This window comes from Cotesia typhae, unplaced genomic scaffold (genome assembly GCF_013202065.1).
Source record: "Cotesia typhae breed Kobodo isofemale line unplaced genomic scaffold, CoteBio_Ctyphae contig_17, whole genome shotgun sequence".
Lineage (NCBI taxonomy): Eukaryota > Metazoa > Arthropoda > Insecta > Hymenoptera > Braconidae > Cotesia > Cotesia typhae.
This window is the reverse complement of record NW_027423724.1, coordinates 1554064-1570361: the sequence shown is the minus strand read 5'-3', so window position 1 is coordinate 1570361 and position 16298 is coordinate 1554064. Positions and strand designations below refer to the sequence as shown.

The following is a 16298-nucleotide window of genomic DNA, read 5'->3' as shown; positions in this document are numbered from 1 at the left end:
TTTTGCTGGGGATTATTTTCAAATACAAAAAAAAAAAAAAGGCTAAGATTCAACTGGAATCCAAAAAGATGGATGAAAAAATTTTATTTTTTATTTTTAATCAGCAAAATTATTTTTCTTTAAAAAAGAGCCCAATCTCGACTGGAGCAAGAAAAATGATTGAAAAATTTTATTATTAATTTTCAATCAACAAAATTATTATAAAAAAATAAATGGGCCCAAGTCTCAACCGGACCCAAACAAACGGATAAAAATTTTTATTACTTACTTAATTTGCTGGAAATTATCTTTAAAAACGAAAAAATGCCCAAGACTCGATCGGATCCAAAAAAATAACAGTACAAAAATTTTTTCCTTATTTTCAATCAGCAAAATTGTTTCTTTTAAAAAAGGCCCAATCTCGACTGGAGCAAAAAAATGATTAAAAAATTTTATTATTAATTTTCAATCAACAAAATTATTTAAAAAAAAAAATAGTCCGCAGACTCAACCGGACCCAAACAAACAGATAGATAGTTTTAATTACTTATTTATTTTGATGGGAATTATTTTAAAAAACGAAGAAAATCGCCCAAGACTCGACCGGACCCAAAAAAAAAAAAAAATAAATTGAAAAATTTTGTTTTCATTTTCAATCAGCCAAATTAATTTCTTTTCGAAACAAGGCCCAATCTCAAACAGACTAAGAGAAACTAATTAAAAAATTTTATTTTTTATTATTAATCAAATATTATTTAAAAAAAGAAAATAAGCCACAGACTTAACCGGACTTAAACAAACGGATAGAAAATTTTTATTACTTACTTAATTTGCTGGAAATTATCTTTAAAAACGAAAAAAATGCCCAAGACTCCATCAGACCGAAAGGGAGATGAATAAAAAAATTTTACTATTCATTTTTAATCATCATAATTAACTTTTTTTATAATAAAAGGCTCAATTTCGACCGGACCCAGAAAAAATGATCCAAAAATTTTATTTTTATTGTTGATCATCAAAACTAATTAAAAAAACAAATGAGGCCCTAGACTCAACTGGACCCAAACAAACGGATAAATAATTTTTATTACTTATTTATTTTGCAGGAAATTATTTTTGAAAACGATAAAAATGCCCTAGACTCGACCAGACCCGAAATAAAATAAATTGAAAATCTTTGTTTTTCTATTTTTAATCAGCAAAATTATTTTCCTTTGAAAAAGGGCCTGATCTCGACTGGAGCAAGAAAAATAATTGAAAAGTTTTATAATGAATTTTTAATCAATAAAATTTTTTAAAAAAAGAAAAAATAGGCCCCAGACTTAACTGGACCCAAACAAACGGAAAGAAAACTTTTATTCCTGTTTTTTTTGTTGGGAATTATTTTTCGAAACAAAAAAATTGCCCAAGACTCGACCGGACCCGAAAAAGATAAATCGAAAAATTTTATTTCTAAATATTAATTAACTAAATTATTAAGAAAAAAAAATAGACCCAAGACGCAGCAGGACCCAAATAAACGGATAGAAATTTTTTATTACTTGATCACCAAGATTAATTTTCCTTGAAAAGAAAGGCCCAATCTCAAACAGACTTCGAATAACTGATTGAAAAATTTTATTATCAATTATTAATTAACAACATTATTCTTAAAAAAATTAATAGGCCCCAGACTCAATCGGACCCAAACAAACGGATCGAAAACTTTTATTTCCCATTCATTTTGCTAGGAATTATTTTTAAAAACGAAAAAAATGCCCAAGACTTGACCAGAGCCAAGAATAGAAGAATGCAAAAAAATTTATTTTCTCTTTTCAATAACAAACAAAAATTTATTGAACAAAAATCAGCCTAATCTTGACAAGACGATAAAAAACTGATTGAAAAAATTTATTATCAATTATTAATTGACAAAATTATTTCAAAAAAGAAAATAGGCCCCAGACTCAACCGGACCAAAACGAACAGATAGAAAATTTTTATTACTTATTTCTTATGCTCGGAATAATTTTTGAAAACAGAAGGAATTGCCCAAGACTCAACCGGACCCAACCAAACGGATGGAAAACTTTCATTTCTCATTTATTTTGCTGGGAATTATTCTGTAAAATAATTTTTCAATTAATCGTCAGGTAAAATGTCAAAAATAAATTAAAACAAACATTGAACTCAAGTCCCAATAATTTCGATATTTTAATTAAAATTATTATTTTAATTAATTGACAGGTAAAATGTCAAATAAGGAATTGAAAAAAATCGCTCTCGAGTCCTGATAATTTTGATATTTTTATTAAAATTATTTATCAGTTAATTAACAGGTAAAATGTCAACTAATAAATTAAAAAAAAAAATTGAACTCAAGTCCGAATAATTTTGATATTTTATTTGAAATTATTTATCAGTTAATTGACAGGTAAAATGTAAAAAAATATACTAAAAAAAAATCGCTCTCGAGTCCTGATAATTTTGATATTATTATTAAAATTATTAATCACTTAATCAACAAGCGAAATGTCAAATGATAAATTAAAAAAAAATTGAACTCAAGTCCGAATAATTTTGATATTTTTAATAGAATTATCTATCAGTGAATTAACAGGTAGAATGTCAAATTATAAATTAAGAAAAAAATTGAACTCAAGTCCGAATAATTTTGATATTTTTATTAGAATTATCTATCAGTGAATTAACAGGTAGAGTGTCAAATTATAAATTAAGAAAAAAATTGAACTCAAGTCCGAATAATTTTGATATTTTTATTAGAATTATCTATCGGTGAATTAACAGGTAGAATGTCAAATTATAAATTAAGAAAAAAATTGAACTCAAGTCCGAACAATTTTGATATTTTTATAAAAATTATTTTTTAATTAATTGACAGGTAAATAAATAATAAATTAAAAAAAAAAAAAATTGAACTCAGGTCCTGATAATTTTGATATTTTAATTAAAGTTGTTTATCAATCAATTGACTGTTAAAATCCTGAATAATAAATTAAAAATAAATCGCACTCATGTTCTCATAATTTTGATCTTATAATTGAAATAAATTTCTAATGAATTGACGGGTAAAATCCCAAGTATCAAATTAAGTAGTAATCGCACCCAAGCCCTGATAATTTTGATATTTTAATTTAAATTATTTATCACTTAATTGATAGGTAAAATGTCAAATGATAAATTAACAAAACATTGAATTCAAGTCCTTATAATTTTGATATTTCAATTTAAATATTCTTTTTATTCACTGACAGGTAAAATGTCGAAGAAAATATGAAAAAGAAATGGCATTCACGTTTTAGTAATTTTGATATTTTAGTTTCCCTTTTTCTTAGCAAAGAAATCATTTCAAAAAAATCTACAGGTGTTTCGGCAGTGCAAGGATAACTTTACTTTAATGTTATTAGTTTGCATTCACATCATTACACTTTACTCCTTTTATTAAGCAATTAAGATTCCAGTTGAATCTTAGCCTTTTTTTTTTTTTTAGTATTTGAAAATAATCCCCAGCAAAATAAATGAGAATTAAAAATTTACTCTCCGTTTCTGTGGGTCTGGTTAAATCTTGGGCCTTTTTATTTTTTTATTAAATTTTTTCGAATAAAAATAAAAATTAAAATTTTTCCTCTGTCTTAGAGTACCCGGTTAGCTTTAATTCAGCGTTACAACGCCTCCAATAATGCTGCGATACACGGACACACACTCATACATTAAGCCGTCCGCTTGCGACCTCATACATCCACTCATTCACACTTACGTACTCGGCTCATAGCGTCACAATCCCCTCTCATGCTCGGCTTTGTGTGAGCGAGTAAGCTGCTATTGCAGCATCTCACTCTCGCGTCTCCTCTACTTCCCCGCTCATTTTCATTTCTCGAATAGCGCGCTTCTGATTGGCTATCGTTTTTAATTCATAACTCAAATTCTATGGCCCAAAAAAATTTTTGGCTCAGGAACTTTCGATTCAGTATTTTTTTCTCTATCGACCCCAACAATTACTCCCGCCACTTCAGAGACACCCTGTATATAGTTCTCCGTACAATGACCTATCGATTTTTTGATCTGATCAAAAATCGAATTTTCGCAGGCCACAAACGACCAAAATTTTAGGTAAAATTCGACTATTTTTTTTAAAACGCCGCCATATTGTCAATTTTTGATTTTTTTTTTTATCGTAGGTCATTGTACAGACAATATTATCTAGTTTAACGAGATATTTTTTTTTTAGATTTCATCCACGGAGAAGGCCGGAATCACTGCAGCAGTGAAGGACCTTTTTTTTTTCGCGCCGTTAGAGATCGACGATAACTTAAAAAATATTTAATTTTTTTCTACAAAAATTTCATTATGTATTCTTAAAACATGTATAAATATATTCTTAAAATTTTAAAATAATTGATAAAGTATTTTTTTTAATAAAAATTCCCAAAAATCACGTTTTTTTTAGGCCGTTACACTAGATGTGCCCCTTAAGTCAAATCGAACATTGTGAGTGGCTCTCGCTTATGGGGAAGGTGGCCATAGGAAAACCGAAAAACTATACTAGCTTCTCGCTTTTCCGGGGGAATGTTCTGTCCACCCCAAAATTTTTCTTTAAATTAAAATCATCCGCGCAGTTGGAAGACTTCTCGATGCGCGAAAACCACAATAAAATAAAAGCTACGAGACTGCTGGTTGATTAGCGGGGGCTTCTGCAATCTCAGCACCGCGAGTATTTAAAAAGGCGATCAACAGCCAACGCCTTGTCTTTGCTGAGTTAATTTGACTTCCGCGTTTAACTGACGGGCCCGTGTCTTGTAAAAGTCCCTTATCTTAATTTGCGCTGCACTTAAGACGAGTTCAGATTCGGTTCAACCGGCAGGCCACGTATTAGTTTTAATTATCTACGAGTCGGGATTCTCAAAGTTCTAATTTGCTCTGCACTTAGGCGAGAGGTCGATAAGTAGGTAAAATCTAGAGAGTCAAATCTCAAAGTCTTAATATGCTCTGCACTTAAGCGAGATTTTGACCAGTAAGAAAATCTAGAGAACCGAATTATCAAAGTTTTAATTTGCCCTGCACTTAGACAAGAGTTCGGTCAATAAGTATAATATATTTTAACTTAATATCTTTTAAAGCTAAATTTGCGCACTTTACCCTACGGGGGACTGGAGGACGTTAACTCAAATAAATAAAATTCATCAATATAATTTCGATTACAAATCAATTTGTGAAAGTGTAAGTTTTAATGTTTATAAAAATAAATCTTAAAAAGAAGTGAAATTCCATTCGAGTTCGTTAATTTCATAAGATAAGAAGCCCTTAGAATAAGCAGCCCAAATCCATCCAACTCCATCCGCTGCGAGAACCAACCAAAGGGCCCAATCAAGGAACAGACGCTAACAGCTGCCCTGAAATCACGGATCTGACCATCAATAAAGTTCCTGTAACAGTAAGTACATCTACTCTCAATAAATCCGTAAACAGTCTCAAACGAAGGCGTGGTAAGTTCGTATCTCGAAAACGTCCCACATAAATAATTAAAACAACGGAATTAAAACCTCCGTTGCGTATTCTTTAAACTGTTAGTCCAAACCTCCACCGTTTACGCTACCGCTCTAAAAACGCCCTTGGACATAACAATATTAAGGTATTTAGATATTATGTTCATAGATATTAAGAGGTATGCGTTATATGATATGCTCACGCTGTAACACGATTGTGGGCGTGGCTTACCGAGAGGGGGTCGCGATCGAGCGAGCGTTGGTAAGCTATTGTACCTGACTTAGCGGCCCTGTTATAGTTACCGCTAGATAACTCTTCCTGTCCTCTTTATTACTTACATTTTATTTTACTGGTATTTAATAAATGCGTTTGCGTTTTAAAATGCTAATTCGGTATTGTAGGAGAGAAAAAAATTTTAATTTCTGAAGAGAAATTTTAAAGTGAGTGACGTTAGCTCTGAAATATAAAATTTTCTAATGTATATGGAGATTGTTAGGTATATATATTTAGTGATTTGACATCATAGTAATATTAATAGATAGTAATAAGCTTAAATATAATTGGTTAAGTATATGTGATAAAAATCTAAATTGTGTATAATTGGATTATTTATATAAATTTTATGTAAATTAAGTATGGAATATAATGAAGTAATTAGATAATGTGTAATATGTTGATATAGTGATGGTAAAATGAAAGAATGATTTTTAATGGAATTAATAAAAATTTGTAAAAAAAAGTTTAAAAAAAAAATTTTCTCATCGAGATTTTACGCTGTTTCCACTCGTCCCCTTGAGGCTGGAGATAATCCTATCTTCGGTCTTGTGAGTTTTACGGTCGCAAAAAAAAATTTGTAAATTAAATAAAAATTTTTGTAAATTAAAGAAATGTATGTCTTACATTTTACGATCTCTTTTCTTTGGAAGTATTGATAGATACCGTTGGCTCGTTTTTGGCTATTTTAAATTTCGTAAGACGAAATGTCATAAATGAGAAATTTTTATTATTGATATTTTAAGTTTCTTCGACTGTTTTCAGTTTAATTACGACTGGTTTTTCGTTGATTTTGTTGTTTCGGTGAGGTTTTAGTAAGCATCGACGGATGAGTTTTTGTATAACGAACCCAATTATAACGATTGATAATTTTCCGATTGCTGATGCCGATTCGATTGTTATTTTCTTATTGGTTTCTTCTTTTGGTGGTCTAGTGCTATTAGTGACATTTTTTCTTCGTTTTTTTCTAGCCCTTGACCCCAAGGTTCAAATTTGTCGATGAATATAGCTGGATCTGTAAATTTTGTTTGTAGATTGGCAGTTTCGCTGTTAAATTTGTGACTCGAGTTTAACGTTTCGAGAGATAGGTTGAAGCTCGGTGCGATTAGTCCTATTTTTGTTAATTTTCTTGCTGTCCCTCGGATTTTATATTCGTTGAAATTTGCTTCGCATCCTTGTTGAAGGTGTATTAGTCCGGTTCCATTAATTATGATGTTTCCGGTTGTTAGCTAGTGGAAAATTATTCTATTTATAGTGGGAAATTATTCTAAATTGTTATTGGGCCGCTACCTTAGAAACCCCCACTCAGTCCATCGGAGCTGCCGGGCCAGTGAATTGACCGACTCTAATTCACTCTCAAATCACCAGACTGTTTAAAAAGAGGCAGCGAGGAGAGCTACAACACAGTCCACTTCTAACCACTGAGCAAAACCAAGAAGAAGAAGAAGAAGAAGAAGAAGAAGAAGGAAGAAGGAAGAAGCCAACAGTCTACAGTAAGCGAGCAAGGCTTACTATACAGTGCAGTGTTTCGGATACCAAGCGTGCGAGGCTTGTATATCCGCAACTCAACAATCGAGCCAACTTGGATCATCTCGGCTAAGCTAACTACTGACTAGTATCATCAAAACAGTCCTTTTGAGGGCTAACATTGAAACAGTTCTTTTTAGAACTAATTATTCCTCACTCCCATTTTGAGAGTGAGAATAAGTCATCTCAAGACTACTACGTAGTCTTAACGACACCGGTCTTTTTCAAGGCCATCAAATAATTGAGGCTCTTATTAAAGAGCGTGTGGCTTACAAGTCATCTCTAGAATACTACACCACAACGGTCTTTTTCAAGACCAACAATTGCACTTAATTGTAAGAAAACCTATCCAAGTTTGAAGGAAGGTGCCGGTATTAGTACTGAACATTTTGTGGTCCCTCGAGCCGGATCTTCCTTCAGCTTGGGTAGTGATCAGCGACATCTCAAGACATATCTCTGAGTGTGCGTTGCATTTCTTGAGTTTGGGTTTCACTACTTTGCGCATTGCGGAGCACTAGGTGCTGCGGGAAGTTTTGCTATTCAAATCCTCAATAATGTCCGCACTTCAGGCAAGACTGTCTCTGCAGCAGTCCAAATATGCCTTCATCATGTCTCTTCAGAAGGAAGTCCAGGCAGAAGCTCACCACAACTTCAACATTCACGTGGCCAAGGCAAAATTGCTGATGCTCAAGACAAACTGGGAATAATTTGAAGCTGAGCACGAAAAGATCATATTGTCCAAGGTTGAGATCCCATCAGACGATCCTTACATCAAGAACAACGCCTACGAAACTGCTATGCAGTGCGTTGTTAATATCCAAGCTGCCTTGGAAGAAAGAATCTCAGAGCTCGAAGCAGCTAACCCTCCTAGAGGAACTAGTCTTGCCAATGTAAGTCAACCGGAGGTACAGCAGTCAGACCATCATCATTGCCCATGATTCCGATTCCACCATTTTCTGGTAACTTCAGAGATTGGAGAGCTTTCTCAGATTTATTCGTCTCACTAATTGGCGAAAACACAGCTATCTTAAATGCAGAGAAGTTTGTTCATCTCCGAAATAGCCTCTCTGGAAATGCTGCAAGTCTCATCTCCAACATCAAGATCTCCGCCGATACTTTTCAAGTAGCTTGGGACATGCTTGTCAAGAGGTATGAAAACAAGAGACTTCTCATCGTAGCCCAACTGGATAAGCTTCTGCGCTTGAAGACACCAGGAGTTCGGTCATCAGCTACTCTCAATTCACTTCTCAATGTAGTTTCTGAATCAACCAACTCACTGAAAGCCCTCTGACTTCCAGTTGTCCAATGGGATTCAATAATAGTACATCTCATGACTCACCATCTAGACCCCAAGACTCGTGAAGATTGGGAAATGCACCTTGGGTCAGCAACGGAGTATCCATCCTTAGATCAGTTAACTGACTTTCTAACTGGTGCTGCTAGAGCTCTGGAAAGCATCGAAGAGCAATCTAAGACCGCTTCAAAGAAGACAAAACCAGACACTAGGCCATCTCAACCATCAAGAGTACATCACGTCATCTCAGACCAACCTGGAACGTCATCTCAAGCTGAGACAAAGCCATGGGTGAAGGATTTGAACAACACCTGCAAGTACTGTGGTAAGAATCATTACCTTGCCTTCTGTCAAGACTTCTCAACGAAGCCCGACGCTGAAAAACTTCAGTTCGTCAAGACCGAGAGGTTGTGTTACAACTGCTAAGGTAGGCACAACTTGTACAAGTGCAGTAACACTCAAAGTTGTAAGCTGTGTAAAGAGCGCCATCACACATTGTTGCACGGCTTGTTTACAAAACCCAAGGAACAACCAGCATCTCTTGCAGCCTTCTCTGAAAAATTATCTTCTCTATCTCAACTTTCTCAAACCGAAGACAAGCCAGCTCCACAATGACGGTGGCAATCGTCATCTCCGCTCCCACGCAGTCATCTCAAGCCAGGAAGACATCTCAGATCAAGAGCATCTCAAACTGATACCAACATCACCAAATATAAGCAGTCATCTCAAAAGGTTACTATCATCAAGTCATCTCAACCCGAGCAGTTGCCTGCTCAGGCAAACCAGTCATCTCAGATAAGTGATATCTCCAAGTCATCTCAACCAGAGCAATTGCCTGCTCAGGCAAATGCAATAACTTTATCAGCAATTAACACAAGAACTGCAGTAATCCTGGCTACTTGCAAAGCATTAGTAGTATCTCCTAACATGAAAAAACATACAACTCGTCTTCTCATCGATCCAGGATCAGAATTGACATTAGTCTCAGCCAAGCTAGTTAAAGAAGCAAAACTCAACCAACTAGCTGCTGTGATACCAATCCTAGGCGTGGGTAATCAGCCTTCAAGCAAAACTCTTGGTCAAACGAACTTAACCATTGAGTCTTGCATCTCACATAAACAAGTCCATCTCAGAGCACATATCCTGCCTCAAATCACTACTAAGATTCCATCAGTCTCCATCACAGACCAGCATTGGTCTCATCTGAGCAATCTAGAAAGAGCCGATCCAGACTTCCTGAAGCCTGGACACGTTGAAATCCTCATAGGGGCTGATACGCTTAATCAAATACTAGAACCATCTCCAATAATTAAAGGGCAATCAGATGAGCCATTAGCAATTTACACAATCTTTGGATGGGCCTTTCTTGGACCAGCATCATCTCAAGCACGAAATCTCCCTCTCAGGTCTCTTCATACTGTGACAAACGATGAGCTTCAAGACTCCCTCACAAGATTCTGGGTTCAGGAAGAAGTACCAAATCAAACAAAGCCATCTCTCAGTTTAGCAGAAGCGCAATGTGAAGACTATTACATTAGCACACTCTCACGAAACCAAGAAGGGCGCTACGTAGTGCGAATACCACTATCAGCTGAAATCTCACAGTTAGGAGATTCCAGAGCTATCGCTTATCGTTGTTTGAAACGACTTCTCAAGCGTCTGGAATCTGACGGACTTCTCAAACAGCGGTATATGGACTTCATGCACGAGTATGAAACATTAGGCCACATGGTAGCAGTTCCAAAGGATGCCCCTGAACCTAAACAAGTCTACTACCTACCTCATCATGGAGTTCTCCGAGAACAAAGCACTATTACAAAGCTCAGAGTCGTTTTCAACGGGTCATGTAAAACCACCTCACAAGTATCACTCAATGACATTCAGCATGCTGGTCCAAAAACTCAAAGAGATATATTTGACGTATTGCTGTTCATCAGACGTTTCAAATTCATCTTCATGACTGACATAGTCAAGATGTTTCGACAGATTCAAGTCCATCAGGATGATTGGGACTTACAACGAATTCTCTGGATCAACCAACAGAATGAAGTCCAAGAATATCAACTAAAAACAGTTACGTATGGAACTCGATCAGCACCATACTTAGCTTGCAGAACATTATTCCAACTAGTGGAAGATGAAAAGGAAAGTTACCCATTAGCAGTTGATTCAATCCTAAAAGGCAGTTATGTTGATGACATCTCAGGTGGAGCTGATTCAATTGACCATCTCAACACAATAGCTCAACAGCTTAACAGCATGTGCGCTTCAGCATGTCTTCCACTAGAAAAATGGAAAAGCAACACACAAGAGTTTATTATTCCATCGACATCTCAATCCGAGGACAAGTCATCGCTTCACACGTTTGATGAATCATTATCAAAGGTATTGGGTCTCTCCTGGTCATCAACTCATGATCAGTTTACATTTCAAAGCTCCATCTCAGAAAGTGCAGTAATAACCAAGAGATCAATTCTCTCAGAAGTAGCTCAACTCTTCGATCCTCTCGGCCTCATCTCTCCAGTGGTCATTAAAGCAAAAATTTTACTCCAGCAACTTTGGCTTGAGAAGCTTGATTGGGATGATCAACTTTGCCCTGATACAGTAAATCAATGGGCCGAATTTCGAGAAGACATCTCAAAGTTAACTGAACTTCGAATACCAAGATGGATTAATCTGCAATCCAATTTTTATTCGGTACAACTCCACGGATTCTCCGACGCATCTCTGCTAGCAATGGCTGCTGTTGTTTATCTCAGGATCACTGATTGTCAAGGAAAGTCGAAAGTCACTCTAGTCTGCTCAAAAACTAGAGTCGCTCCAATCAAGCGACTAACCATTCCACGATTAGAGCTTTCAGCTGCTGTACTTCTCGCCCATCTCATAAAGCATACACAATCTACATTAGAACTCCAAGATGTCCCCGTATTTCTATGGACCGACTCTTCAATAACACTTGCATGGGTTAAAAATAACCCCATGAAATGGAAAGAATACGTTGGAAACAGAGTTTCATCTATTCATCAAACACTTCCAAACGCCTGTTGGAGATACACGTCCGGAAAACTCAATCCAGCAGATTGTGCTTCAAGAGGCCTAAACGCCTCTCAACTAATTAGTCATCATCTCTGGTGGACAGGTCCACCTTGGTTAGCTCAATCTCCTGAACATTGGCCAATCTCAGTAGCTCCATCTCCAACAGAAGATCTAGAAGAACGACCTGGCATTTCATTAACAGCAGTAATACAACCAACAAGATCTGGGACTTGATCGATCTTCCATGTGTAAAGACCTTTCGCAAAGACCTCAACAAGTTACTACGAATAACAGCACTATGTCAACGAGCCATCTCATGTTTCAAGCGGATCCCCAACTCGAACGTATCAACATCTCCAATTGGACCGGCAGACTTAGAGAAAGCAAAACTATTTTGGATAAAAGCAACTCAGCAAGCATACTTCTCATCCGAGATCAGCACCATAATGTCAGGAAAACCCCTAGCAAAATCTCATGCCCTCTCCAGACTAACTGCAAGATTAGATCATCAAGGTATACTTCGAGTTGGAGGACGTCTTCAAAATTCTCAACTTGATCATGACAGCAAGCACCCACCCATCTTACCTCGACAATGTAAACTTTCTGAACTTCTCATCGCAGATGCTCATGCCCGGACCTTCCACGGTGGCACTCAACTTACACTAATGTACCTACAACGTCAATGTTGGATATTAGGAGGAAGAGCTCCAATCAAGTCTTTTATCCAACACTGTTTAGTCTGCGCCCGAATCCGAGCAGTCCGAACACAACAACTCATGGCTCCTCTACCGTCATCTCGAGTAACTCCATCATTAGTTTTTGAAACAACTGGAGTTGATTACGCTGGACCAATCACATTGAAGACATTTCAGGGAAGAGGTGCAAAGAAATTTAAAGGGTGGATAGCAGTCTTCGTCTGTTTCTCAACGTCAGCAATTCATCTTGAAGCAGTCTCAGACTACTCAACTGAAGCCTTCTTGAAGGCATTTCGAAGATTTTCTAGCCGACGAGGAATCTGCAAAACACTACATAGTGATTGTGGAACTAATTTCAAAGGAGCTGACAATGAATTGAAACGTCTCTTCTCCAAGGCTACCTCAGAATCAAAAGAGCTTCAACGTCTACTCACTAATGATGGTACAAATTGGAAATTTAATCCCCCAGGAGCACTTCACATGGGAGGAAAATGGGAAGCTGCAGTGAAATCTGTCAAACGTCATCTCCAATCGTCAATATCAGAAACCAGCTTCACATTTGAAGATTTTTCTACTCTCCTAGCACAAGTTGAAGCAGTACTTAACTCAAGACCTCTCAGTGCTTTATCAGATGATCCAGAATAACTCTCAGCCCTAACTCCAGGCCATTTCATTCGAGGAGCTGCGCTCAACTCCATACCTGAACCATCTCTAACTTCCGTGAACGAATCAAGATTATCTCAATTTCAAAGGATACAGGAACGATTCCAACAATTCTGGAACAGATGGTCAGCAGAATGCTTATCTGCACATCAGTCCATCTCAAAGTGGCGCAACCAACAAGACAATATCAAACTAGGGTCTTTAGTTTTAATAACAGATGAAAGACTTCCTCCTTCAAAATGGCCTCTGGCGAGAGTAATCCAACTTCACCCTGGGAAAGATGGACTTACTCGAGTAGTCACTCTCAAGACCGCTACATCAATTCTTACTCGACCAATTGTCAAGTTAGCTCTTCTCCCACTAGCTCCTCACCAAGAGTCGTCTGATTGAAATTCTGCATTCCTGCAGAATTTGGGGGAGAGAATGTTGAAAAAAGCCAAAATCATCATTTGGCATCAAAAATCGCACGGACCATGACTAGAGAGCTAGTCATGGTACTAACAAAAGCACGGACCTTAACGAGAGAGCTAGTGGAAAATTATTCTATTTATAGTGGGAAATTATTCTAAATTGTTATTGGGCCGCTACCTTAGAAACCCCCACTCAGTCCATCGGAGCTGCCGGGCCAGTGAATTGACCGACTCTAATTCACTCTCAAATCACCAGACTGTTTAAAAAGAGGCAGCGAGGAGAGCTACAACACAGTCCACTTCTAACCACTGAGCAAAACCAAGAAGAAGAAGAAGAAGAAGAAGAAGGAAGAAGGAAGAAGCCAACAGTCTACAGTAAGCGAGCAAGGCTTACTATACAGTGCAGTGTTTCGGATACCAAGCGTGCGAGGCTTGTATATCCGCAACTCAACAATCGAGCCAACTTGGATCATCTCGGCTAAGCTAACTACTGACTAGTATCATCAAAACAGTCCTTTTGAGGGCTAACATTGAAACAGTTCTTTTTAGAACTAATTATTCCTCACTCCCATTTTGAGAGTGAGAATAAGTCATCTCAAGACTACTACGTAGTCTTAACGACACCGGTCTTTTTCAAGGCCATCAAATAATTGAGGCTCTTATTAAAGAGCATGTGGCTTACAAGTCATCTCTAGAATACTACACCACAACGGTCTTTTTCAAGACCAACAATTGCACTTAATTGTAAGAAAACCTATCCAAGTTTGAAGGAAGGTGCCGGTATTAGTACTGAACACGGTTGTCAGTTCTGGGCATTTCCACTGGATGTTTCCCTCTTTGCTCGTTGAGTATGCCCATGTGTTTATCTCATTCCTTTTTATCTAGATTAGTTTACATTTGGCGATTATCCTTACGTTACATTCTCTGAGATTTTCGGTTTTCGGGTTTATTAGTAACTCCATTTCGCAATCTACTTCATTTTCTAGTTTAGTAATTTTTGTTGGGATGTCGGTTGGGCAGGCCATATCTGGTCGAATGAGCTTGCAGTTGTTGACATAGTCTTGTTCGGCGAGAAAGTATTCTTCAAATGCTGGTTCTGTCACAAGATATTTTGATGTAGGTTGAATCGTCAATGTTGATATTTGGTCTTCAATTTTCTCGGGCTTGGGAAATGATTTTAGTTCGTATGCTAGCCATGGTGTTTGTTTGAAGAGTGGTACGGTTATTATTATCAGGAAGTGAGCGTTCGTTTTTCCTGTTTCTGTCGTTGATACTTTTGCCAGCGTGTTAATGTCCATGTGGTCCAGAGGTTGTGGTGGATTTAAAGTCGGATGTTTTCTGATCATGTCCACGGTCGCTTGGTTTAGCTGTTTGCCTGACACTGTTAAATAGGTCAGTTTGCCCCACTTTGCTTTCTCTATGGCTTTTTCTGCGTTATTAAGAGTTCTTAAGTGGTTAGTCATCCGGTGAATGTATTTGTCTCCTATCATTGAGAATAATTGAGTCCTTTATAGGTCGGGTACTTGTTGATTTATTGATTGTAGTAGAGATGCTGAAGTTCGAGCTAATTCTTTGATTCGGTTGGTTATGTTTGTTTCGTGTTTCAGGATCTCATTGATTTCGCTCTTAATAATGTGAGTGTTATTTTGGGACAGGTGAACTAGTTCTCTGATATCTTGATATAACTTGTCTAGCTCTTTGGCGATATGTTCCTTGTCACTGTAGTCCATAGTCCCAAATAATTTCCGTGCAATTGAGCCTACGAAGCCGAACTACGGTGCTCTTTTTGTGCGGTTCTGTGGGTGTAATTCTTCAAGTTGTGGGTCTTCGAGGAACTGTCTTAGCCGGTGTTTTGCTTGTTCGACTTCGACATATATTTCTCGGTGGGTGTTAGTCCTTAGGTACGACATGCAAAATGAATGATTAAATTTCAGAGAACATATCCCATAAGCCTCCCATAGATTTTGATTCAGGTTTGAATATCGAGTTATTAGTTTTTTGATGTAAATTGAGCTAATTATTTGCTATTCTTTCCTGATGAGGTGGATTCTCTAGAACGGATAGTATAATAGGCCCGGATTCACTTTCATTGGTTTTATTTTCACTTCCTCTGCGCCCCATGCCTGGTATCCAAGCCCCAGGAGGAAAAGTAGTACAGTGTTCATATTTTCTATTATACAACAAAATTTTGCGTATATATACTAAAACAAACAACTTAAGTTCTTTTTAGTCGAATTTTTCGCGGCTGGCTGTTTTAGCCTTATTCGGGTGGGGTAATTTCCGTGTCCCGTTTTCTTTTCCTATTATTAAATTCTCCATTTCGTTTCTTTCAATTATCTCATATGGGCCGGTATAATAACGCTCTAATTTATTTTTCCTAGGCTCTTTTAAAGTATATATAAGGTCTCCTACATTAAATATTGCCGGGTGTATATGTTTGTCGAATCGGACTTTCGACTCGTATTTAGCTTTCGTTAGATTTTCCGCAGATATTCGTTGAATTTCTGAAATTCGACTAATTAAGTCTGCTAGATAATCGTTATATGATTCGATTTTACTAGAGTCCGGAAATTGAGTCGGACTACGAGCTTTTCTTCCGTACAAAATTACGTAGGGTGTAAATTTCGTGGCTGTATGTTCCGTGGTATTATAATTTAGCATTGCCATTGGAATGTACCGATTCCTGTTATTGAATTTATCTACATAAGCCCGAAAGTAATCGACTAACGGCTGATGAGATCTTTCTAGGGCTCCGTTTGATTGTAGATAATAGGAGGAGGTAGTTATTCTTTGGATTTTCAAGACTTTAGCTAGTTGTTGGATGAGTTTGCTTGTAAATGAGGTGCCCTTATCTGCGAGAATTACTCAGAAGCACCCGTAAAGAGTGATGTAATGGTTTAGTAGAGCGTCTGCAACAGTTACTGCTCTGATATCGGG

The 16298-nt window shown here is 36.9% G+C and overlaps 3 protein-coding genes across 3 annotated transcripts; all 3 read left to right on the top strand.

The window, feature by feature from the left end:
• Positions 1 to 8197: 8197 nt before the first annotated feature.
• Positions 8198 to 8554, top strand: LOC141537839 (uncharacterized). The gene has a single exon (XM_074259021.1). The coding sequence runs from the start codon at positions 8198 to 8200 to the stop codon at positions 8552 to 8554; it is 357 nt and encodes a 118-aa protein (XP_074115122.1).
• A 39-nt stretch (positions 8555 to 8593) lies between these two features.
• LOC141537838 (uncharacterized) lies at positions 8594 to 11827 on the top strand. The gene is made up of 2 exons (XM_074259020.1): positions 8594 to 8964; positions 9205 to 11827. Exons 1-2 carry the CDS (start codon positions 8594 to 8596, stop codon positions 11825 to 11827), a joined length of 2994 nt encoding a protein of 997 aa, XP_074115121.1.
• Positions 11828 to 12039: 212 nt separating this feature from the next.
• LOC141537837 (uncharacterized) lies at positions 12040 to 12933 on the top strand. The gene has a single exon (XM_074259019.1). The coding sequence runs from the start codon at positions 12040 to 12042 to the stop codon at positions 12931 to 12933; it is 894 nt and encodes a 297-aa protein (XP_074115120.1).
• Positions 12934 to 16298: the final 3365 nt, after the last annotated feature.

Bases quoted from the DNA above. Each gene is read 5' to 3' on its own strand.
- LOC141537837 (XM_074259019.1), top strand. From the start codon at position 12,040: ATGTCAGGAAAACCCCTAGCAAAATCTCATGCCCTCTCCAGACTAACT.
- LOC141537839 (XM_074259021.1), top strand. From the start codon at position 8,198: ATGATTCCGATTCCACCATTTTCTGGTAACTTCAGAGATTGGAGAGCT.
- LOC141537838 (XM_074259020.1), top strand. From the start codon at position 8,594: ATGACTCACCATCTAGACCCCAAGACTCGTGAAGATTGGGAAATGCAC. The intron at 8,965-9,204 runs GTTGTGTTACAA...GCTCCCACGCAG, and splicing joins CAGTTCGTCAAGACCGAGAG to TCATCTCAAGCCAGGAAGAC.